General features: G+C 32.2%; 1 protein-coding gene across 1 annotated transcript in view; it reads right to left on the bottom strand.

The window, feature by feature from the left end:
• LOC115878476 (neurexin-3) overlaps positions 1–26,997 on the bottom strand; it is a 350,620-nt gene extending 323,623 nt beyond the window's left edge. Inside the window, exon 1 of the mRNA XM_030894994.1 lies at positions 26,410–26,997. Coding sequence (XP_030750854.1) covers positions 26,410–26,997 — 588 coding nt within the window. The remainder of the gene's footprint in view (positions 1–26,409) is intronic.
• Positions 26,998–27,315: the final 318 nt, after the last annotated feature.

Genomic DNA, 27,315 nt, shown 5'->3' with positions numbered 1-27,315 from the left:
ATCATCTAGAGTTTATAATCATCTGCTGATGATGCTACCATGGTTAGCAAAATTAGCGAAAAGTGTTTAGGTGTATTGTGGTGATTTAGTGTTTTTATTTTGCTATGTTATCGCAGCTTAATTTTTTATTGCCCTAAGAAATTAAAAAAAAAGTAAGAAAAAAAATAAATATAAACTGAAAAAACGTTGAAAAAAAAACAAGAAAATAAAAATAATAGATCCTGGACTTGTTCTTCATCCAAAAATGCAAAATGTATCTTGACACGTTCAAAAATAACAAAACTTTTGGATGTTATACTGTTTCTTTGAGCCGCCTGTACTAGACAAAGACATATTATGTTTATAGAACATACGTGGTAATCGCTAGTGATAAATAAAGATGGATTAAAGATATAAATTGTGCTGATGCAGTCTGTGGGCTTAGGTTAGATCAACATGATGTACGACTACTTAAGGAAATAAAATGTTTACTGAGTTGTCTTGTTTAAAATAAATATTAATGCTATTTGGATTATTTTTAATTTTTTTCTAAAAAATCTATAGATTTACATAATGTACAGGGTGAGTATTAAGTAGGTTAAAATGTTTTCAGAACAGGTAGATCTCGATAAAAGAAACATATTTTATATTTACCGTTTTTGAAATAAGTCCAAAATAACAGAGATATTTTATTTTGAAAATCCAAAAAAAATATTTTTTGCTTAAATTTTGACAAACCCTTGATATTTTTTTAGTTTTTGTATTTCTAAATTTAGTTTACTACCTATGTTGCTATATATAAGGCATTATGTTTTTAACTAAAAATTAAAAAAGAATCGAAAAAATACTACTAAAAATATTTGCACTTATTTAGGACTCACCCTGTATAGTAGAGCCTCTAATATAAACTGTAAATTTTAATCGTCTTCAATAACTAAACATCCTTGAAAATGACACAAAAACTAAACCCCTAAGCCCAGTTTGTTTATATCGAAAACAGTAATTTTACTAATTGACTGATTTAATATTGATTCGAAAGCCCTGGATATCTTTAATTGATCCAGTTATTTAATTAACTTAATTTTGAAACGTCACGCATAGAATTAATCGTGCGGGCAGGTTTGTCGAGTAGCAGCGAAAATTTCAGATGCAGCTAAGCGTGTTCAATTATTAAGAGAACCAAAGCCCTGTCCCGCAGAATTCCCTATCAACCAATCGACCCAAATAGCTATTTAAAACCTTGTTGAATAGTTAATAAATTCTGTTTTCAGGCTTTATTTTCATCTGTGGTATTTTTAAATCGTTTGTATCTTTATTAGCTTTTTGTAATACAATGTTTGAAATTTTTAAATTTCCAGTTTTTTTCACAATAAGGGGCCGTCCTCTGCCGGAAACACTGCGACCTGTGAGGCCTATTGTGTTTGTCCCCTTTCTTTATCTGCACCCATTCTCCTATCCCTGTGTCCTGCACTAACTTATGCAGGTCCTTGATAGGATGGGAGCATAGCTCCTCCGGTTCTAGCCTAGCTTTACCAAATAAAAAGTGTCGCTTGCGATCCAGAGCCTCGCAGTGACATATTATGTACTCCGCTGTTTCAGGATCTTTATCGCAGAGTCTGCAGCAAAGACTTCCTTGATACAGGTTGAGCTTGTTCAGGTAACACTTGACAACCATGTGTCCTGTCAAGAGGCCTGTTGTAATCCGCAATTTATTCCTGCTAAGCATTAGCAGTTCTTTTGCGGTTTTAGAGCTAGGTCCTTTGGATAAAAGCCTTGCTGTGCCTGTGCCCCTGTCTGTTTCTCCAGTGGACATTCTGCTTTTCCCTGATCCAGAGTTTTAGTGCACTACGGGCCATACATTTGGGTATTCCCAGTACTGGCTCTGTACCAAGATAGGATGCCGATGATCCTTGCCTAGCTAGGTCATGTCTTTTTCGTTGCCTTGGATGCCGCTGTGGTCCGGCACCCGGAATAATTTAATTCTGTTCCTTCGAGCCAGAGCTCCCAGTCCACCTAGGCATTCCCAGACGAGTCTCGACGATACCTTTGGGTTCATAAGCGCCCCAAGTGCCGCCTGACTGTCTGAGCATATATTGATAAGCATACCTGAATAAGTTCTTCTATTGTTTTCTCTCGCGCATTGTAGAATGGCGAAGATTTCTGGCTGGAATACGGTTGAGTGTTTACCCAAGGAAAAGGATAAGCTTGCCCTTGGTCTTTCCCCAAATACTCCAGCTTCTGTTCCTTCAGCGGTATTTGACCCGTCTGTATACCAGGTTAGTCCATCCTGAAGGAATGTTATATCTATCCACATTCCTCGATCCATTTTGTTCACCTCGAATGGTTTGTGGTAGTGATAAAGAGGGGTCATTTGGTCCGATCTCATTTGGAATAGAGGTCCACCGATAGAATTTCCCATCTTTGAGTGTCCTGTTTCTATCCTATTTCCCAGAGACAAGATACTTTGTTGTCGATAGAGTCCCATTCTTGCCTCCGCCTGGTCCAGAAGAGCCTCCATTGATGCAGTGGGCGTTGATTTCATCGCCCCTGTTATGCTCAGAAGCAAGTCTTTGCACCTTGCTGAGGTTGAGCATTGTTGTTTGTTGCATTACCTTAGGCCACCATACCAAGGATGCATATGTTACTGAAGGCCTCACCACTCCAGTGTGCAGCCAGTGCATCATCTGTGGTCTGAAGCCCCAGATTTTTCCATGAAGTCGTGTGACTACAAACTGACTAAATTTCCAGTTAAAAAATATAATATCTTAAAAATTCCCGTAACGTAGCCTTGAATGGCCGTGACGCGCGACTAGCAAGAGGAAGTCATAGCGGCAGTGCCACAGCTACCTTTCGAGGTAGACCTGCCCCTGTTTAAAACAATTTAACCCCGCTATCCCGTGATAATCCACCCCGATAAAAATAAGCTTGTGGCAACACTGAGTAACACTATATGTAACAAAACAAAATCACTATAATAAACTTGATACTGTATCAACCTTGATTTTATGCAAGCTTCCGAAAAACGGTCTAGGTAAAGCATCTAGCTCATTGGCCAGCTCAGAATTAGAATTTAGAGTTACTAACTCGCATTTTCATTGCGTCATATTTATTTCAAACCAATAATCAACGAGAACATTCGTATAATTTAATAAAATTACTGTAAATCACTACAAAGAATGAATTGTTTGTAATTGAGCTGTAATTTCTGTATTATTAATCCGGTAAATGATGAAGATAAACAATTGTGATTGATTAAAATTTTATTTTAAGATCAAACTATTGTCAATAACATTCTGAGAATTCGAATAATGAATTTAATAATGACAAGATAAGTGACATCTGTCTAAAAAGGACAGCGATTTAGAGTGACAATTTGGTTATGTAAAATTTAGAGTGAAAATTTTGATTATGCAAAAGAAATACATATTATATGAGTTTACTGGTTGCCTAACAATTAACGTTAATTTAAAAACAGATCCCTAACATGAATAATGGACAGAATATTTAAACAAAAACAGACCACAGGCCACATAAAACAAATTTTTGGTTAGTATCAGTTAGTAGCACTCAGAGATTTAATGACCCGTTTTTAAAACTTTCATCTTTATTGTGACACTGAATATTTTTCCAGTTGACTAACTTTATTCTTTTAAAGATGTAAATTGCGAACAAATTAATTTGTAGACGCTCCCTCCAGAGCAATTAAAAATTACCGAATAACTATTGTCTTAAATCAATTCTTTCTTTTAAAAGTTCAATCTTAAAAAGTCCAAATAAAAAGCCATTAAACGAAACTGCAGATTTACTTAATAGATCGATCGAGAAAGTTAACTGGAAGAAAAATTTTCTAATGATGTATTCAAAAATTAAAAGAATTTCCGTTTAAAATTTTCTATTTCGTTGAGCATTAAATTTAAATTGCAGCACTACTAAAAGTTGGATTTATTTTTTTATGATTTCATGTTGAATCAGTGAAGCGCAAGACTTTTAAAAAAGTTTATTTTATAGTTGCTAGGATTACTATACAGGGAGTTTCAAAAGCACGTGCCATCTCTCGTGGGGAGATTCCTCACGTAATAAATACCTCACGTAATAAAAAACGAGATTCCTCAATAAGATTTATTTTTCATATGAACATGGGTCCGATTCTGCTTTGTTTCGTAACTACAGGGTGTTAAAGTCTTAATAATCTTTCGATTTATTATAATTTTCTTCCAAGTACTTTTAGCGATTCGATTGAAATTTTGAGGGTAAAAGTTACTAAAAGTGCTACATATTTTATTGCTAAAAAAGTGTCGACTTATTCATCAAGGACGTGCATATGGGTTATCACCGGAATATTTAAAAAAAAACATGTGCGCCACTGACTTTTTTCTTTTGATATCAAGATTGTGTAGGCCGTTTAATGCCGATTAAAAATTATCTATTACTATTTTGTCGAATTCATCCTCCTTAAGATAGAAGAGATAAACACAATTTTATTAATCACAATTAAAAAAGTTAAAATAAAATTAATAAATTACATATTTTATCTAATTTATTATTAAATATTATTACTATTAGCACAGAATATCTAGCTACGCAACAGAAAAATACTCGAAATGGAAGAGCTAAAATTGCACAAATAAAATACTAGATGGCGCGACAATGTCATAATCAGAATATAATTGGAAATTTTCAACTTTCGGTTTTGGATCGACGTAGATCGACGGCACGTCGACGGCCTTGAAGCTCGGCAAAATATGCACAGTTGCCAGATTCAAACAGACTTTAATTGGCATCCCATTCTTTTTCTGGTGTATAATAATTTCTTTCTATTTTTCGTTTCTTGTCAGATACACTTATATTAATTATTCGTTTGGCTTTTAAAATTAGAATAAATTACCTAATAAAAATAAAAAAATAAATTAGAAAACATATGCTCTCAAAATACATTTTTAATATACACTACTTTATTATGTTAACTAAGAAAATAACTTTAATTACCTTTAAAATTAATAATATACAGGGCGATTGATAGTGATATTTATTAATGCTGAAACGTTAGTAATGAAATATACGTTGAATAATAATGGAAATGATTTATTAAAATGCAGTACAAAAAATGTTAATTGACTAAAAAAATACTATAATAACAATTTTTTTCTGTTTGCCATGTTATTTATATAGACCTAGGTAGATTTTAAAAAGTGACACAGGTACAATTAATAATATATTAGTTCGGCATAAAAGTTGCTGTCACGACATCGTACAATAAATTAAAATTCGTAAAATAAATTAAAATTATTAATTAAACAAATCTTATAAAGAAACACAAGTATATCAAATTTGGGCCCAATGGAACGCCAGGAAATGGTATCGTAATATGGTACTACATTATGGTACCCCTTGATATGCTTCATGGTACCATAATATTGCAATTTCATCAAAAATACGCAAGTATAATCAAATATGAGCTCAATCGAAAGCCAGGAAATGGTATCGTAATATGGTACTACATTATGGTACCCCTTGATATGCTTCATGGTACCATAATATTGTAATGTTATCAAAAATACGCAAGTATAGTTAACTGTGAGCCCAATCGAACATCAGGAAGTGGTATCGTAATATGGTACTATATTAAGGTACCACTTTATATGCATCATAGTCCCATCATATTAAAATGTCACTGAAGATACTTACTATACCAAGTATAGTAGTATACGTAATATAAATATACCAATAAATATACCAAGTTTAAGCCCAATCGAACGCCATGTATCGTAATATGGTACTATATTACGGTATCACTTGATATGCTTCATGCTACCATAATATTGCAATGTCATGAAAAATACGCAAGTATATATCAAATACCGTATGATACCGAAAAAAAACGGCGTCCAGTTGGCTGGGAAAAGACGATCAATGACATTTCCCATATAAATTTACACATAAAATGACAGCGATTTTCATTTCATAGCCATCGCTAACGCCGTTTTTTCCCGATCATACGGTATGAACACAATTGAACGTCAGGAAGTGGTGTCATAATAGTAGAACAATACTTATTATATTGCCGCCGAATTACAATCAAAATTCTAAAATATATATATAGTAGGATTCAGTTAGAATCATTAGTAGGATTCAGTTAGAATCAAACGTCAGGAAGTGATTTTAATTCAGCTCGTAAGATTTAACTCCAACTAACATGGCAAGTTAAATATTTAAACGTTTGAAAAAAGAGCTCTAATCTATTTTAATATGTTTAAGTGATGTCGCAAATTTGAACGTAGGTTTTATCAGGAAGTATTACAATATAAATTACACAATGGCAACACTGCATAAAATTCTTTTAAATTTCGTTTGTAGAAAACTGTTTTCTTTTAAATTTATCGCCCTCTGTTATGTAGTAGTGAAACTACCGCATCAAAATATCTGATTTGGAGACAGGCTTTAAAAGCCTGTCTCCTTTTGAGGTCTACGATTTTTTACATGTAACGAGGCTTCTGTTGCGTAGCTAGATATTCTGTGCTATTAGTTATTATTACTATTAGTCCAACCTACAGCAATTTTAAATAAAAAAATAATGGTATTTAAGATAATTACAAAAAACCTAATTTGAAAAATTTTAGCATCCTATAACTCTAAAACTATGCATTTCCATACCCATGTTCATAGGAACTTTTTTTCATATTTTTTGATGAGGAATCAACGAGTACTTATTTAAAACTTTCGCAAGTTAATTTTTTTCGCAAATTAAAGGTTGCTGTTAAGACTTGGATCAAGGCAAATTAATAAAATTGCGTTTATCTCATCAAGGAAGCCGAAATCGACAAAATATAAAGAGACAAATTTTAATCGGCATTAAACTGCTTACACTATTTCGCTAACAAGAGAAAAAAAAGTAAGTGGCGCACATGCTTTTTTTAGAAAAATATTTCAGTGATAACCCATATGCACGTCCCTGGTGAATATGTCGATATCTTTTTAGTTTTAAAATATGTCGCACTTATAATAACTTTTACCCTCAAAAAGTACTTGGAAGAAAATTATAATAAATCTAAAAAATTAAGACTAACACCCGGTAGCTACGAAACAAAGCAGAATCGGACCTATGTTAATATGAAAAATAAACCTTAATTTTACGTGAGGAATCTCCCCACGAGAGATTGCACATATTTTTTAAAACATCCTTAAACATTATGCCATGATTATTATACTTATTTATTATATATTATTAATATTATACTGTCTAAAATTTCTCAGCATTTACTGGACACAGAGCACAAAGTAGATTTTAGCAATGTATAAATTATGATGAAATAATCGATAGCTTCCAAATGAAAAATAAAAGAGGCGTTTTAATCCTATCTAATATAAATAAATGTACTGCTCAGGCACCTGTAGAGGTTAGTAGTGTATAGCTATTACTTCTTTGATTTTAATAAACATAATTATTTTTTTCTTTGTACTTTGTATTCCTTTTCGCTTCTAATGACGCGACGCGACGGGAGGAGATATACCTCCTGAGAAGATAGTTCATTTTTAGTCCGTTAGGCAAGTTTAAACTAAGTATTTTACAAAAATTGTATATTTTTAAATACTTTATAACACAGTTTTTTTTTAATATGGTCTGATTTTGATATTTATAGCGTTTTTAAAATTCTTTAAAAGTATAATACAAATAATATTTTATTAAAAATCTGCATTGGAGAAATTAATAAATTCCGTTTAAATTCATTATATTCGCTTTAATAAGAATCAAGGAAATATTGACTCAGAAGGTATATATTAAAATTTAGATACTTTGCGTTAAAAATATTCATTTTTCATATTTAATAACTGCAATGCTATAAACAGAACGCGACTTTAAAATAGTAAGATTTGATTTCAACAAAGAAATTCTTATTTTTGAAAGCTCAATTTATTTTTCTGCATACGACAGAAAATAGTCGTTTTCGAATAAAAATACCGTTTTATTATAAACTTAGAAACTTTTAGTATAAAATATTTTAACAAAAAGAGCAGTTTAATAGAATGTCATGCTATTATATAACATTCAAAATTACTTTTAGAATTTTTAATATCTTTAAAAATTGTATTTAGCAAGTGTTAACAGTCGTAGTTCTCAAGTTGATTAAACAGGTACTATCCATCGAATTACATTAATGTACTTTGCCAAATCGCATTTATGTTATTTAACTACCATATATTGGCAATAATGGTTCAGTTTTAATAGAAAGCTCCAAAAAATATGTACCGGGTGTCTCAGTGAGAATGGCTCTCCGCTATATCTCAGAAAGTATTAGTCATAGATTATGCAGAAAAAATATCGATTATTAAAGAAACCATTGTTGTAGATTGATTTCAAGTTTCTAGAATAGGTGCTAGAAGGCACAACTGGCTATAGTACAATCTTCAATCAACTAAGTACAATCTCAACCAACGGAGACACAGAGCAAGATATCATAAATAGAATAAACAAGGCCAGAATAGCATTCGGAATGCTCAAGAATATTTAGAGATCTCGACAGTACTCTCAACTTAATAAACTTAAAATTTTCAATTCGAATGTCAAGTCAGTATTGCTCTATGGTACAGACCTGGAAAATTACATTGCCTTTAATTAACAAACTCCAAGTTTTCATAAACCGCTGTCTGCAAAAAATTGTAGGAATATTCTGGCCAATTACTATTAGAAATGAGGATTTATGAAGCTTGACCAACCAGAGGCAGCTATATAACGAGATCAAACTTAGAAAATGGAGGTGGATTGGTCACACTTTAAGACGAATCGGCAACAACTTCGCTGGCAGAGCTATTGAATGGAATCCACAAGGCAGTAGAACTGGTTGTCCAAGACATACATGGCAAAGGACAATTAAAAAGGAGATCGAAGCAGTAAACCGATTATGGCGAGATGTCAAATCAATTGCCAACAACAGAACCCGCTGGAGAGCGTTTATTTAAGCCCCTACCACAGATTAGTTATCCTATAAGTATACAGATAAAAATCTTGTCCCTAATTCGTACGAAAATTGTTTTTTATGACAATGAGTAAACGAGTAAATTTTCTTGTGCGCAAAAATAAACTCCCGTTTAAACAGCGTAATAACTGGGCCGGTCAGGCGCCGTGCGCAATTTTAGAGGCCATAAGTGGGCGTGCTTGTGCGCAAAGTAGTAACCTAACTAGTGCGCGACTCTGAAAATTGGAACCACGAAAAACAATGCTTTTGACGATAAGTTTATAATCTGTATAATCTGTGCCTGTACGTAGAAGTAAAGGACAAAATGAAAAATAAATGAATCTTTATACAACAAAATTTTACACCATAACAATTTCATTTTGTGTATTTGCCGTATCAAATCTTCGAGGCAATAATATATTTGCCTTAGAACTTTGTCGAATATTCCCCATTATTTTCAGCGCGCCCGGGCAAAAATGTTAACAAATCTCTTATGCTTTCTTATACGTCAATCCCACAAGCCCACAATTTTTCCTCGGCAACTTCGCCACATATCAAAAGTCAGCGGCGCTTTGAGAGCGTTTCACAGTTCGATAAAACTCAGAGACGGTAGCGTTGTGTGCGATCGTTATTTTTAAAAAGGACGAGATTTATTTTACCGTGAAGTGGACCGTAATGAAATTTAATACGTTTGGTTAAAAATTATTTCCATTGTATGCTGCAATGTCTCGTACTTTATTACAACAGATTGAAAAATGTAATTTATTTGGGATTTTTACAAAAAAAGAAAATATCAAACAATTAAAACATTTGTTTAATGATTGGGGGTCGATTGGCCTTTGGTGTTAATTTAATATACTAAAATATTTTACTTTTAACCAATTAAATACACTCAGATGCAAAAAAAAACGCAACTTAAAGGAGAAATTTTTGGTAAAATTTAAACTGTTATATTTTTGATATATTAGCCCTATTTTCATGATTTTTTTAGCAAACTTTATACAGGGTGAGTTTCCTACGATGTTCTCTATGGGTATCTCGGAAACTACTGGAGATAGAGAGTCGGTTAAACGGGGAAAGAATTGCAGTTTTGTGGGGTCATAAATATGCGCCTTTCAGATTTTTGAAAAAGTTCATGGCTTACTAGATATTTAGAAAAAAACAAATTTCGGCTATTTTAAAAATAGTCCCTAATTCCATTATAAGCTATTTTAAACAAAAAGTTTTCAGATAAAAGTTGTAGATAATCACATCCTTAATGAGATTGTGTCTTCCGTTTTTTTCTAAAGCCTGTCATTTTTGACATTTGACACAAACATATGTTTTTTTAAATGGAAACCATAGTTGGCCATGACTTTATAAAAAGTGCCATTTTTTAAGCTTTTCAGCGATATAAGCTATAATATGTTTTCTTCGAAAAATTATCGAGTTATAGCCAATTCTTATCATTTTTAAATAATTTCACCTAGTTAGCCATGGAAACAATCGTGTTTGCTCTTATAAATGTGAAGCTGCCACATCCAAACTTTGTAAATTAAAGTAAACAAAAATTGTAAATATGAATTTTTCAAATGAAGAAAAGCGTGTAAGATTATTGGTTCAACTTTTCTTGACCAAACATTTTCGAGGATAGTACGTTGACCGGTGAATGTTATGTTTTTTAGAGAACGATTTTCAAGACTTGTTAGAAAAGTTAAATTTAGTTATACCCAATTCTTATCTTTCTTGACTAATTTCACTTAGATTGCATGGCATTCTTATTCTTTTGTGATTTATAACTTATAAAAAGTCAGAATATATTACTAAACGGTTCTTTAGAATTTACATTACACAAACTAAAACTTAAAAAAATAATATCGCTGCAGTCACTGCATACACTTTAAGTTATTTTAGAAAATGTTAAAAAAATCCGCCATTGTTTTGAGAGAGTTACATCTTTTTAAAACTGAATTATTACCTATTCTCACAAAAGGACCGGTTGACTTAATTAAACTTCTCTCGTACCGCCACTTCGAGTGCCTCTCTTAATTCATAAGTTCTTTTGTAAACCTTATTTTTAACCATACCGCATAAAAAAATCTAAAATGGATAGGTCAGGTGATCGAGGAGGCCCATGCAATTAGACCACCTCTTCTTATCCCTGAGTTTGTATTATTATAATATCAATAATTTTTAACATTTCCTTCATTATGCGGGGGGGGGGGGCAAAATGAAAGTAATTTTGGTAACACTCTATTGATGCGCGAGTATCTACACGCTTTTCTTCATTTGAGAAATTCATATTTACAATTTTTGTTTATTTTAATTTACAAAGTTTGAATGTGACAGCTTCAAGAGTATTTCTGAGAGTAACGGCGATTGAACTTGTTTCCATGGCTAACTAAGTGAAATTGTTTAAAAATGATAAGAATTGGCTATAACTCAGTAATTTTTCGAAGAAAACATATTATAGCTAATATTGCTAAAAAGCTTAAAAAATGCCGCTTTTTATGAAGTCATGGCCCACTATGGTTTCCATTTAAAAAAACATATGTTTGTGTGATATGTCAAAAATAACAGGCTTTAGAAAAAAACAGAGGACACGATCTCATTAAGGATGTGATTATCTACAACTTTTATCTGAAAACTTTTTGTTTAAAATAGCTTATAATAGAATTAGGGACAATTTTTAAAATAGCCGAATTTTTTTTTAAATGTCTAGTAAGCCATGAACTTTTTCATAAATCTGAAAGGCGCATATTTATGACCCCACAAAACTGCAATTCTTTCCCCGTTTAACCGACTCTCTATCTCCAGTAGTTTCTAAGATACCCATAGAGAACATCGTAGGAAACTCAACCCCTGTATATATCAACTTTAATTCGTAAACTAAGTTTTTTATAAATTTTAGTATTTGCCATATTATACAGGGTTTATCGAGGGGTTGTTTTTCTATCCTAACTTTAAAACATCCTGTGCAATAATTTAGTTTGTAAATCTTCCTAAAATATAATTTTACGCTCAGAACCATGATTTCTGAGCATTTTGTTTTTTGATTCATGTCAATACAGGCTTTGGTTAATTTTTAGGAGCGAAATGAACTAATTATGATCAATTTGCAATTGTTTCAATTATAATTACTTTTTAATGTAATTTTTTAATATGACGAGATGGTTTTGGTGACTATTGTCGTAAATTAAAAAAAAAATGTGTTAAAGAATAACGATACAGACCTGGTTTTAATAAACACTAATAACGATAACATAACTAACGATATTAAAGAAAACATCTGTAATACTCAAGTATACAAACAGAAATAAAAAATTGTAAAAAATACCCTAATACTGTGGCCTTAGTTGTCTAAATACGTTCGTTCGCACTAATAATTTTTAACATTTCCTTCATTATGCGGGGGGGGGGGGCAAAATGAAAGTAATTTTGGTAACACTCTATTGATGCGCGAGTATCTACACGCTTTTCTTCATTTGAGAAATTCATATTTACAATTTTTGTTTATTTTAATTTACAAAGTTTGAATGTGACAGCTTCAAGAGTATTTCTGAGAGTAACGGCGATTGAACTTGTTTCCATGGCTAACTAAGTGAAATTGTTTAAAAATGATAAGAATTGGCTATAACTCAGTAATTTTTCGAAGAAAACATATTACAGCTAATATCGCTAAAAAGCTTAAAAAATGCCGCTTTTTATGAAGTCATGGCCAACTATGGTTTCCATTTAAAAAAAACATATGTTTGTGTGATATGTCAAAAATGACAGGCTTTAGAAAAAAACAGAGGACACGATCTCATTAAGGATGTGATTATCTACAACTTCTATCTGAAAACTTTTTTTTTAAAATAGCTTATAATAAAATTGGACAATTTTTAAAATAGCTGAATTTTGTTTTTTCAAAATATCTAGTAAGCCATGAACTTTTTCATAAATCTGAAAGGCGCATATTTATGACCCCACAAAACTGCAATTCTTTCCCCATTTAACCGACTCTCTATCTCCAGGAGTTTCCAAGATACCCATAGAGAACATCGTAGGAAACTCACCCTGTATATATCAACTTTAATTCGTAAACTAAGTTTTTTTTATAAATTTTAGTATTTGCCATATTATACAGGGTTTATCGAGGGGTTGTTTTTCTATCCTAACTTTAAAACATCCTGTGCAATAATTTAGTTTGTAAATCTTCCTAAAATATAATTTTACGCTCAGAACCATGATTTCTGAGCATTTTGTTTTTTGATTCATGTCAATACAGGCTTTGGTTAATTTTTAGGAGCGAAATGAACTAATTATGATCAATTTGCAATTGTTTCAATTATAATTACTTTTTAATGTAATTTTTTAATATGACGAGATGGTTTTGGTCACTATTGTCGTAAATTAAAAAAAAATGTGTTAAAGAATAACGATACAGACCTGGTTTTAATAAACACTAATAACGATAACATAACTAACGATATTAAAGAAAACATCTGTAATACTCAAGTATACAAACAGAAATAAAAAATTGTGAAAAATACCCTAATACTGTGGCCTTAGTTGTCTGTATACGTTCGTTCGCACTGTCATTGAGGCTGCATATATGCTATTGCGTTATACTTTCCCATTCTTCTTTAAGAACCAAGCGAAGTTCATTTAATGAAGTTGGTACAGCTTCGCAACATCTAACTCTCCTGCCAAGTATTTCCCAAACGTCGAACATGATGGGCAGTTCATAGTAGTATATAATTCACAATAGTCACCAAAGCCGCCTTGTCATATTAAAAAAGAACTTCAAAAAGAAATGATAATTGAACAAATTGCAAATTATTGGTGGCGAAGTTTATTTCGCCCTTAAAAATTACCCAAGGCTTGTATTGACATGATCCAAAAAACAAAATGCTCAGGAGACTCTCTTGTAATGTAAGTGACACAGGGTATTCCATTTAAGAAAACATAACTTTAGTTCATATCTTTAAAAATATTTCTTTTGTAGAATATCAGACTACGCCACTGTATTCTACGTAAAACATTCTACATCAAACAGTTTTCATCTTTTCGATACCTTTAACAATAACAGAGATACAGGGGGTGTCTCAAATTGCAAAATTTCCAAAAAGATCCTGTAGCTCAGAAACGAAGAGGGCTATAAAAAATGTTGTGTGAGTGGATCAAAATTATTTTTTTAAATGTGTAAAAACCCCTGTATATGATTGCATTTTTGTCCTCCTTTCTGATCACTATACATAGTCCTAAGATATGAGTAAATTTATTTTGATACTTCCAGAGATATTAATAAATTAATAAAATATATATTTTTCAACTTTCCTTAAAGAAAATATTACAAATACCAAGAACTCTCTTGATATCAAAACATTATTAGATATTTACTTTAGACAGTTTAATACTTACCTTGCTATAAATATCGTAATCTTAAATTATACAAGGTGTTCAAAATTCTGCGCCAAACTTTAAATAATATAAAATATTTTTTTTAAATGTAACACCATGTATATTGTTTTTTTAGGGTGCAGGTTTCAAACTTGCTTAGACTTTTTGAAAAGAACAGAACTGGAAAATGTAATCTAGAGATCATAAGAGGATCACAATAGATCTGAAAAGGTTGCAATGCAATAGGTCGATAGTCACCTCACAATCTCAGAAATAAATATGCTTGGAGTATTATTTTTCATTAAAAATTCGTTAAATATTATCCAAAAATTGTCAGTTAATAATGCTCTATAGCAGAACTAATTTAAATGATTTGAAATTGGGAACGCAGACGTACTATGTTAAATGTCGTTTGACATTGTCAATATAATAGTAAGCCATTTGGAGATTAGATGGGGTAAAACTAACGCGCTATCGATCCCCTCTAATGCGCTTACACCATTAATATTGCACGTACGTCAAAAGTCCATTAAATCTCTTTTAAGTTCACTAACCTCACTTACGTAGTAGCTATGTATATTTTACGTTCAGTAAAACGGTGCAATTTGCAAACATTAATATTAATAAGTCATAAGGGCAAGAAATAAGTTTAATTAGAAGTTAAATATACAGCTATAAAAATTATTTAAAAGCTTTTTAATGTAATTTTTCGAAGTGGCTATTTATTTTTTTTGTATTTAATTGTGTTATTCGAAATACATTCTACCACAATACATCATATATACCATACGATCGAAAAAAGGCGTCAAAGATGGCTGAGGAATGACAATAGATGATAATTTTGGCGAGGACAAACCCTAGACGCCATTACTTGGCTAGTCTGCTCTTCCTTATTTTTTAATGGTTTACATAAACTTACTGTCAGTTAGCCTTAAGAAGATTGTAATTTATTTTTATATCGAGTAAAAATGATTTTTAAATAGTGCAGTTTTAAAATAAAAAAATATATTTTTTTCCAAATAGACTTGTAATAATAATATACAGGGCGAGACTTAAATAAGTGCAAATATTTTCAAGGTTGGTAGATATCGATAAAAGAAACATATTTTCTCTGTACCATTTTTCAGATAAATCCAAAATAACCTAGTTATTTAATTTTGAAAATTAAAAATTTTTTTTTTTTAAATTTGAGAGCCACCGGATTTTTTCTGTATTTGCATCCATTTCATTGCTGTAACTACAGAATAAAGCCGTAACTATATAGTAACATCAAAGATTAAGAAATTATATCGTGGGAAAATTTGCGGTAAACAGGCAGTTCTAAAGTTTTCGAAAAATATACAGGGAAATTTAAAAGAAAATTCATGATTTTCAACATCTTTTTTTTTAGCGAAAGAACCCTCATAGATGTGTTTCTGGGGTCGAAATATACCACCCCTGAAAATATTTGCACTTATTTAAGACTCTCCTTGTATAAGTAATAAATAATAATAAATCTGCAAACGTTCTATCCTTTTTTAATCTTTCTATAAGTAGTGTTAATTTTTGACAACTTTTATGGCAATTTTTAGTAAATGGCATCTAGAGATTGAGCTCGCCAAAATTATCATCAATTGCCATTCCCCAGCTATCTTTGACGCCTTTTTTCCGATTATACGGCATAATATTGAATAACAAACTGTAGCCCTTCGTATATTGTTGTAAAACTTAATATTTCATAATATAAGAGACTATGATTAGCATTTCTTAAATTTTACAACCAACCAATTTTTTGTAGTTTTTTAATTATTTTTTTCGTGTTTTAGCATACAAACTAATATTTTTATGTTCTGACTTCGAATAAATATTTATTTTCATGTTGACATAATGCTTAAATTTGAATAATCAATAGAGGTGTAGCAAGATTCAAATTTCACCAAATTAACGTAATGTTTAGTTTAATATTATATAATCGTTTTCTCAATCATCCCACGAAATCCAGCTCTAATTAGTGTAATTAATTGGATAAACATGTGTCTAGCCAAATAGCAACAATATTATTCACATTAAAGCTTCCCGAGACACAGTAATAGGCACTGTTGTTAGCATTAGCATATATTTTGATTTTGAGACGTATAGATGATACTTTTGTACTCAAAATTTCTTAAAAAACTGACATATATTAACTTGAAATGCCACACTTTTTCAAAAATGAACCCGCCACAATAGTATAGACTTATTTTTAATATTGTTACTTATTTTTTTATTTCTATAGCTACCTACCTATTTAGAGTAATTATTTACTATTTTAGAATGACATATAATAATAAATATAAAAATTATCAATTTAAATTTTCATCATCATTGAAATAATTGTAAGATGCCAAAAATAGACTTTTCTTTACTGTATTCAATTTCATTTGGTTGTAACCAGACAATTGTTATTATTATAATTTTCCAAGCAGGCTTTAGAACGATTGATCACATACAGCACGATTGATCACATACATACACTAAGAGAAACTATCAGCCGAACAAAAGAATACGAACGTCCACTAGCAATAGCCTTTATAGACTATGAGAAGGCTTTCGACTCGATATATCCTAAGGCAATAACAGAAGCCCTAGCAAAACAAGATATTGCCAGGCCGTGTATGTATATATCGCCAGGAAGTGTATGTATAATATATATATATATATATATATATATATATATATATATATATATATATATATATATATATATATATATATATATATATATATATATATATATATATATATATATATAAAGAATTGGTAAAGGATTACGACGCGGTATCCCCAAAGCTGTTTACAGCAATACTAGAAGAAATCTTCCGTTAACTGGCCTGGACCACCAAAGGATTAAAAATAGACAGAGAATATCTCAACTATCTAAGATTCGCTGATAACATAGTCCTGCCAATACTTCTGAAGCACAAATTAACGAACTATATACATTACTACAGTTGAGGGTTGGAACCTTTGGTGTTAAACAGCAAAATAAAAACACTAAATCACCACAATACACCAAAACACTTTTACTTTTACACTGGACGCGCGTTTCGCTAACCATGTTAGCATCATCAGCAGATGATTATAAACTGTTTAGTTGTAACTGTGTAGTTTATAATCATCTGCTGATGATGCTAACATGGTTAGCGAAACGCACGTCCAGTGTAAAAGTAAAAGTGTTTTGGTGTATTGTGGTGATTTAGTGTTTTTATTTTGCTGAACTATATACAGCCGAAATAAAGTGGATCTCAAAATGAACTTAGCGAAAACTAAAGTAATATACAACAAACTAGTGGAAAGAAAATACATTCTCATAAATAACACAACACTGGAAATAGTAGAAGAATACATATTTGGGACAACTAATACACAGCTCAGGAACTCTACTACCAGAAATCAACAGAAGAATTAAGTTAGCATGGAGTACTTATGGTATTATGTACCACTCTCTAAAGAAGAAAACATTCGACCAATGTGTACTACAAGAGATGACATATACATGCGAAACTTGGACACTTAAAACGGACATCATACGGAAACTGGAGGTGGCACAACGCTCAATGGAACGAAATATAATGGGAATAACCAAGAGAGATAGTGAAAGGATAGAGCGGATACGACAAGACCCAGGTAATAGATGTCATCCACAGAGTCATATCCCTCAAGGGGCAATAGGCAGGACACCTGGCAAGAAGGACGGACAACAAAAATTACAGCATCCACGAGGAATTAAAAGACCTAGAAGACGACCGTACCTGAGACGGGACCATGATATTAGGAAATTAGCAGGGATAACTTGGGTCCGCATAGCCAACAATAGACAACAATGGGCCCACTACAAAGAGAGTATCAAAATATGTGAAAGGAGGATACACCATAATTGGAAACGGTTGAATAAGCTGAAAATGATAAGAAATATTTTGGAAAGAATATTATTTGTCCTCCTAAGTATCTAGCAGAACTTAACACTTGCATGTGAATGTAAATATCGAATGATTAGTATAAACGTCCCTTTATTGCCACGCTAAAAAAACACACCTAATATTATCATCACATCCTTACTACGTACCGTTTACCATTCAAATTTCATAACCATACGTGCATTCTAATAGCACGCAATGAATATTCTGCCAGAGTTAATTGATCCCTCAATCTACCCTGTGTTATGCAAATTAGGTGCAATCTAGAGTCGAGTCTATGTAGCGTTACTTTTTATTTCGAAAAAAGTGTATTGGTGACAGAGTGAAATTAAAATTGCTGTTCTTTGAAAAGAAATACGGTTCGTTTTAAAAAGGTAAAGGGTGTTAATGAATTTGATGCAAATATAGGCAAGCAAAGCTGCGAGGCGCAATGCTGTTCTATAAATCTCTTGTTTGTCACGAGGTTTAATATTATAATTTAGTGTTGTACATACAGGGTGTCCCAGGCTGAGCGTGCATTAGAAATTTCTAGATTACCACAATATCTAGATCGGAGATTTTTTGCACATCATTGTTTTACAACGAGATCTATCGATTAAAAATATTTTCAATATGGCGGCACTTCCGGAAATACCGGAAGTTGACAGCAACTTTCTTATTTTAAATGGGTACCCCAATTTTTTATTATACATTTAAATTCTCTGAAATTTTTTATGAATTTTGATATCAAACACTCCATATCTAACATTAACCGTTTTTGAGAAAAAAAAATATTTAAAATTTTTGGGGGAAAAAAATACCTGTGAAAAAAAAATTTATAGCCTAAAAGTCAAATTTAATGATTACCACAGTCACTGTGACATAAAGACAAGACATGTGGCTATCTATTTCAAAAATTAAATTGTTCGAATATCATATACTAATGACGTTAGCTGTCATTGAATTGGGCGATTAAAAAATTATCGTAAATAATTTTTTTCAAATGGAAACCCACTTTTTTTATTTCACTAGTGAAAAGGTAAATTTAATTAAGGTTTACTACATTTTAATCTTACCGTTTTTGAAATATTTACATTTTTGTGAAAATACAATAACAATTAAAATAATGCTTCATTTCTCTAGGCGTATTTAAGTTTTTAAAACCAAATATTGTACAGAATTTTTTCAATTTAATAAATTTTGTGTTGAAATAATAAAAATTAAACTAAGAGAGTCTAAAAATGTATTTAAAATGTAATTAATTACTAGTTTTAAACGGAAATAATTTGTTTAATATAAATGAAACAACCTCTATATTTTACGAGAATCGGATGAACAATTTAATTGTCTATCAAATTGTATTATACTATTTATTTTTCTTCAAGTTTTCGTAGAAAATGCATTTTCTGATAATTTAGACCTCATTTATCAATATACCCATAAAATATTGACATTTTAGATCATTTTTAAAGATGTCACAAATTTTCAAATAGTACAGATACTAAAATTGTCGATAGAGTTAGCTGATTTCATTAAAAAATAAAAAAAAAACTGTTTAAATATTTGTGAAAGAGGACAAATTAATATGATCCCAGTATTCTAATTGCATTAATTACTGTTTACGTTAATTAATAATTACTTCAAATTCTAAAAAAACTGAATTTTGTACGTGTTTAGACAGTGCGGTAAAAAGTCACACCTTATAAATTTTATATAATTTTTTGACGATCGCATATTTATAAAAACAGAGACGTTCACATTCATAACTTATTATTACACATTGATTTCTGATTCAAATCCATATTTATTTAGAATAATAATTTATTAACTAACACAATTATGTATGTAATCAAAATTGGGCAGAAATAATGGTGGTATATTTATACTATTTTACAAAGATTTAAATAGCTTTCTTTTTGTAAAAAATGGGCTAGCAATAGAAAATTTAAAATGTCAATATTGGAAACCCTAAATACAATATTTTAAAACAAGAATGCATATTCTATTACCAACAACGTTTACTTCTTTAACACCTTTTCTTAGAAATCCATACTATAAAAGGAAAACACCGGGGTGAAAATTCGCGTTGAATAATACCATGAAAACCACGAGAAACACTAACATCAGCGGGAAAGAGTAGAAATAACAATTTGCCTGTTTTTCTAAACTCCCACAATAGTCGGAATATTTTTATTCCTTTCTACAAGCGTTCGCCAATTTTAGATTCCTCACAGCGTGTCGAGTTATTGATTAGATGTTATCTTACACGACTTTCTGTAAACCGTATATTGATTTTATATATTTGTCTGGGATAAGCTCAAATTTGACATGAAATGGGTATTCCTTGGCTGGAGATTTATTAAAGCCTTGGCATTTACGACATACCGGATTTTGTACAGGGTGATTCAACGATAGAGTAAAGTTTATGATATCTTTTATTTTGAGAATTACGAAAACATTTATGTTGAATAGAATAGGTTTCTTAAGGGGTGTTAAAATACATATCTTGAAAAACTTAATTATTTACAGGGTGTTTTCTACGATGGGTATCTTGGAAGAGCTAGAGAGTCGGTCAAATGGGAAAAGAATTGCCGTTTTGTGAGCACAAACATATTATGGGCCTTTTAGATTTTTGAAAAAGTTTATTGCTTACTAGATATTTCGTCAAAAACAAATTTCGGTTATTTTAAAAATGCTCGCTGATTTCATCATAATCTATTTTAGACAAAAAGTTTTCAGAAAAAAGTTGTAGATAATTACATCCTTAATGAAACTGCGTTCTCCGTTTTTTCTAAAGCTTGTGATTTTTGACATATAACACAAACTTGTTTTTTTTTAATGAAAACCATAATTCATGCCATGACTTCATAAAAAGCGACATTTTTTAAGCCTTCCAGCGATATAAGCTATTACAGTTGGGGGTTGGAACCTTTGGTGTTACACAGCAAAATAAAACACTAAATCACCACAATACCACGTTAAAGTGTTTTGGTGTATATATTACGCTCAATAGTCGAATTCGGGCAATGCCCGAGAAAAAACGCAAATCTAGTTTTGAGCAAGGAATATTTCCCAAACCCGAAAAATTAATTTTATTCGATTATTTTTTTTTGCTTAAAGTGTGATTTGATTGCATTGGTTTCACTCTTTTTGGTTGGATTGGTTTAGTTATTTGGCGAGTTGGTTAGCGTGGTTATTTGGAGGGTGTTAATTCATTGGGCAGTTGGTTTTTCGGGTTTGGGAAATATTCCTTGCTCAAAATTAGATTTGCGTAATTTTTTCGGGCATTGCCCGAATTCGACTATTGAGCGTGACATATACAGGGTGTCCCAGAAATAAGTGCAAGTATTTTAAAGGGTGGTAAATCTCGATAAAAGAAACATATTTTCTCTTTATCGTTTTTCAAATAAGTCCAAAATAACGGAGTTATTTTATTTTGAAAATTTCCAAAAAAAAAAAGATTTTTTGCTAAAATTTTGAGAACCACTGGATCTTTTCTGGATTTTCTTTCTTGTAAATTTGATCTAATACCTATGTTGCCATATTATCAAGAAATTATATTTTTTAACTAAAAACTAAAAAAAATTCCAAAAATTTTTATAAAAATTTCGAATTTTCAAAATTTTTTTTTCGCAAAAAAAACTCATAGTGGTGCTTCTGGGGTTGAACTATACTACCGTTAAAATATTTGCACTTATTTCTGGGACACCCTGTATAAGCTATACTATGTTTTTTTTTCGAAAAATTACTGAGTTATAGCCAATTCTTATCTTTTTTATCCAATTTCACTTAATTGGCATGGTCTTCTTATTCTGTTATGATTTATAATTTATAAAAAGACAAACTTTAAAAAAAACGGGGAAAACAATTTGATTAAAGGTGTGATTATCTAAAACTTTTATCTGAAAACTTTTTGTCTAAAATAGATTATAATGGAATTAGGCAGCATTTTTAAAGTAACCGAAATATCTAGTAAGCCATAAACTTTTTCAAAAATCCGAAGGGCGCATATATTTGTACCACACAAAACTGCAATTATTTCCCCATTTAACCGACTCTCTAGCTCCAGTAGTATCCAAGATACCCATAGAGAACATCGTAGAAAACTCACCATGTATATGTTTGTGATTTTAAAATTTTAAGGTGTCCATGTCTCATGCCGTTTTTTATTGATTTCTGACAATATTTGAAATGAATTATTGGTATACAAATTTCACACTTTCATGACCACTTTTCCTGCTTTATAAACAAATTAATGTATTATATTTTCAATTTGAAGCTTAATTTTCGAGATAGTAAGTAAAAAATTTTCAAAAAATCGTAATTTTTGAAACATAAAAGTTTTAATCTAGCGTCAGTGTAACCTAGTTGAAACAGTAAATTTGTGTAAAAAATCACACATTGAAACACATTACAAACTAATTTGAACGAAAACTTCTCTACTCCGTCTAAACATACATACAGAATATATGTAATATGTTCATAAAGGTTTATTTATTCAGTATGCGCATATTAAATTGCCTCCAGAAATTTGCTTTAATATGAAATTACAGTTCATCTTTAGTTGGAAAACCATCAGACATGTGTATACCTTTTGCTCTAACTATTTGTGTTCATTTCTAGTAAATTTGGAGATGAAGTTGTAATGAACTATAACTAAAATAGGGTATTACCAAAACCTAAGATCAGAAGAAGTATAATAAAGTTAGTTGATATCTTTTAAACAATTATTATTATCATTTTAAATTTCATCACCTTGGGTATTTCGCCACTGCAAGAAAATCAACAAAATAAAATAGTTATTTTTTGTAAATACTGCTGCGTTAATCCAAACGGAAGCTACTTGTCAGCAGTTAGGTTTACATACATACAAATTTGCCTAACGAACAAAAAAATGCCTAACGTTTAGGAAAGTTTATTAACCGGAAATTTAGCTAAACAATGGCTCTTGGACTTCTTTAATGACATCCTTCGGACCGGCGAGATCCCCAATGTTTTCAGACATTCGAAGATCCTTGCCATACTTAAACCAGGAAAACCGGCTGACGTCTCTTCAAGCTATAGACCCATTGCATTACTTAGCATGACCTATAAACTGCTGGAGAGACTACTTTATAACAGAATCTCGCCATCAGTCGAAGACGTTCTTATCCAACAACAGGCAGGTTTCAGAGCCAAGCGCAACTGCACTGATCAAGTTCTTGCTCTTTCCACTTTCATCGAAGCAGGTTTCCAGACGGGGATGAAAACTGCATGCGCATTCGTTAATTTTTCATAAGCGTACGACACAGTGAGGAGAAAGGGCATGATGTACAAGCTCCAACAAATGCAGAAAGATCACAAACCTCATACAGAACATGCTGAGCAACAGAAGAATAACAGTACATTTGAACGATAAAACTAGCTCCCCTCGCACATTTAATAATGGTCTCCTACAGGGGTCAGTACACGCTCCACTTCTTTTCAACGTATATACAAATGACGTCCCGCCAACTACGGCTCTTAAATTTATATACGCAGATGACATGGCACTGGCTACACAACATCAGTCCTTGGAAACAGGCGGCAACCAGCTTACGCGAGATCTTGAAATACTGCATGCATATTACAAGAAATGGTGCCTTAAGCCCAACCCGCTAAAATCGGAAACTGGGGCATTTCACTTGTCGAATAGGTTAGCTAAAGAGGAACTGAACGTATATTTTGGGGGAGAAAGAATTAGACACAACCAATGCCCAACATATCTGGGTGTCACGTTGGACAGGACTTTATCCTATAATCAGCACATTACAAAAACCGCACAGAAAATTAAATCCAGAAATAATATCTTGAGTAAACTCGCAGGAACTTCGTGGGGTGCGGATGGAAACACACTCAGAACTGCCGCGCTGGCTCTAACTTACTCGGCGGCAGAGTACTGTGCACCGGTATGGTACAAAAGTCACAACACGTATAAAATCGATGTGCAGCTCAATGAAGCTATGAGAGTTGTAACTGGGACATTAAGATCAACCCCAACAGTATGGCTCCCGATCCTAGCGAATATTGCCCCCCCTCAAATTCGCAGAAGAGCTATGGCACAAAAGGAGTGGATGAAGGCTTCCACCCAAGACGGCTTACCTATTCAACTGTCTATCAATCCTCCTCCTTCTAAGCGCCTCAAATCTCGCAACCCAATCTGGATGGACGACGAACTTCAGAGCGAGTACAATATGCACTCCAAATGGAACGAGCTTGTGGCTAGCAGTCCGGGAACACGCAACTTGAACTTAGTTGCCGATGTATCGGGTGCCCTCGCGGGTATGGACCTTCCTCGTCATACCTGGAGTCGTGTAAATCGTTTTAGGGTGGGTCATGGCAGATGCCGTGATATGCTTCATAAATGGGGAATTGAAGACTCACCAATTCAAATATGAGCACATACTGCACACACAATTTTTTTAAGTATTGAGGACCTAGATTTTTTTCTTTCTATTCAGGACCTAGATTTCCTTTTTTTATAGCTTTAGGACCTCCCAAACGCCATGATATATAATATAACACTTACTCCAAAAATCCGTTCCTACATTTTTTAATTGAAACATTTTTTTTTGTATAACAGAAACAAAAATTGAGACAAAAAGAGATTAAATTTAAATACTTAATTCGTCCACGTTTGCCAACGGAATAAAATGTACAGGAGCGTTTTTGGTAACAAATTGAATCGTTTTAAGTAAATTACTTTTTAAATCGTTTTCGCTACTTATCGCCCTAACGACATTTATTCTGTTAAGCGTCTTCTTTCATTTCTTTTGTGCACCGGTTCGGAATCTGCTTTAAATTATAGAAAGCAATTTATGCTAGAGCGCACAATAGAAGTAGGAGTAAACTAGAAATTAGATATTAAAGTAATATTATAGAGTTGAATAAAAAAAGAAACATAATTGGTTATTTTTTTATGAAATTTTGAGTCTGTATGACGAGTAGTATAGTAGTAGTTTTTATTCTCAGGTAAGATTTCGACAGACGATGACAGAAGAAAAGCAGATGACTTCCATACCAATCTATTTATTTTGCTAAAAAAAGTTTCTAATAATTTTTAAGTTAACTATGGATGGGTTTAAATATAAATCCGGCATGCGTCGTCTCTTGTTGTTTTTAATCAGTTTTATTGGTTTATTTAAAAAATGACAGATCATATTTCAATTTTATTTGTTTGAAGGAACGATGAACGACAAACTGAAGCCGATGCATATGAACTCGCCATTAGATTTTTGAGGTTTGTCAAAGTCTTGCCAAATTATAGGTTATAATTTTTTGTCATCTTATATCAAATACCCTGCGTTTTGGAAGATGATGCATTTTGATTCGTGTTATTATGTGTGTTTTGTGTCTTTTGAAGTCGAAGAAAAATCGAGGGAAAATTAACTGTAGACCCAGAGCACAGTTTATAATTAATACTCGGTGTCCAGGCAGAAAGTCTATACACCATTAAGGTTACCATCAATAAAGTTTGCATACCATCTCGTCATAGATAAGTGCATCTCGTATGTGGTACAAGGATCGTACTAAACATATACTAAAAACTGGGGTAGCTGTAAAATAACGACATCACACGATAGGTAAATAATAGACTTTAGTACTGCAGAAAAATAATGTCAAAATGTACTGGTTTAAAAAGATTAAGATTAAAGTTAATTAATCAACCTTTATGGTATAAAATTCGGCAAGTGTTATTATTAATAAAATAGTTTGGTTTATTTATGCTGTTTTATATATTCCTGTGGAATATTACAAATTTGTATTTGTACATAAGTTATATTGATAAATAAATAATAAATGCGGAAAGTTTCCTGAAGCTTGAAAGTAAGAAATAGTTATTTTCTATATTTTTTGGTATATGGTGTTCTGTTCTTGTTTGTTTTGTGTTAACATATACCGAATATATATTTAAATAAAATAACTCGATTAGATTTTTTCAGTTTTATGCTGTAGTTTTATAGTTTTTTTACATTATTTTGAAAGGTCACTCAAATTTTAAATATATTAATTCCCTGCTATGCGTTCCAATTGTACCAACTTATTTCTTTATAAAATAAAATAAACTACTTTGAAATTAAAACGACACATCTTGTCGTTGGACAGACTATAATCAAAGTTATATCCGGAGGGACAGCATAAAAATTCTTAAACATAAAATTAAAAAATATATATGAACTTACCCGGTGATCCTTAGGCCTAGTCTCCTGCCTCCTTGCAGTCCCCGCCTCCTGATCCGGATAAATCAGATTCCTCACCGCTCCCATGAACCTCGGCTCGAAGATCACACTGGGCAACGCCAACAACGCCAACTTCTTGTTGTACCATTTCGGCATACCCCCGATATACACGTCCGAATTCGTCTCAAACTTCCCGAAATTGAACTCCTTCCCTCTGGAAGTACGCATCTGCGACACCCCATCCACCGTCAAAATCGTACGTTCTTCGTGTCTCTGCACCTGAACTTTGTGCCAGTGACCGTCATGTAATTCTTTACCTACGGTGATGATCTGAGCTCCACCACCGAGGTTATATCGGAGTCTTAATGCTCCTTCGACGAGTTTGATCTCGAAAAAATCATAAGTTCCTCCGTCATCTGTGTAGAGTAAAAGTCCGTTTGGTTGGTCGGTTTTAAACTCGAATTCTAGAGTTCCATTGGTACCACCACCCCACTTTCGGAACTGGGAGTAAGAGTTCGAAGAACCGTCGAGGACGAAGGAACTAGATTGGTGTATCGCAAGGATCAGCAATAACGAGATAAAGCGCTGCATTTTGAGATGAGATATGTTGGTGTTAACGCTGATGAATCTCGTGCAGATATATTGATCGAGAAACGAAAGAGGGAATGTACTGCATTGTCGCGTAAAAGCGTATTAGATGCGGATGGATTGGTTTCCGATCGGAGACAGAATTCGATAATGACGGGGAGGCGATTAGGTCTTCATCTTCTTTATTTCGGTTAAAGTGTGTTGGATTAGGTGTATTAAGGAAGGTTTTGACGTCGATAACCTGTAACAGAAATAAGTTTCCTGATATTATCGATACTAAGAAAGAAAACTAAAGTTAAACTGTATGTTACGACCAAAATG

The sequence above is a fragment of the Sitophilus oryzae genome, unplaced genomic scaffold (genome assembly GCF_002938485.1).
Source record: "Sitophilus oryzae breed Bouriz unplaced genomic scaffold, Soryzae_2.0 scaffold_1514_pilon_pilon, whole genome shotgun sequence".
Classification (NCBI taxonomy): Eukaryota; Metazoa; Arthropoda; class Insecta; order Coleoptera; family Curculionidae; genus Sitophilus; species Sitophilus oryzae.
Note: the sequence above shows the minus strand (reverse complement) of the source record. Positions and strands in the feature narration are given on the sequence as shown.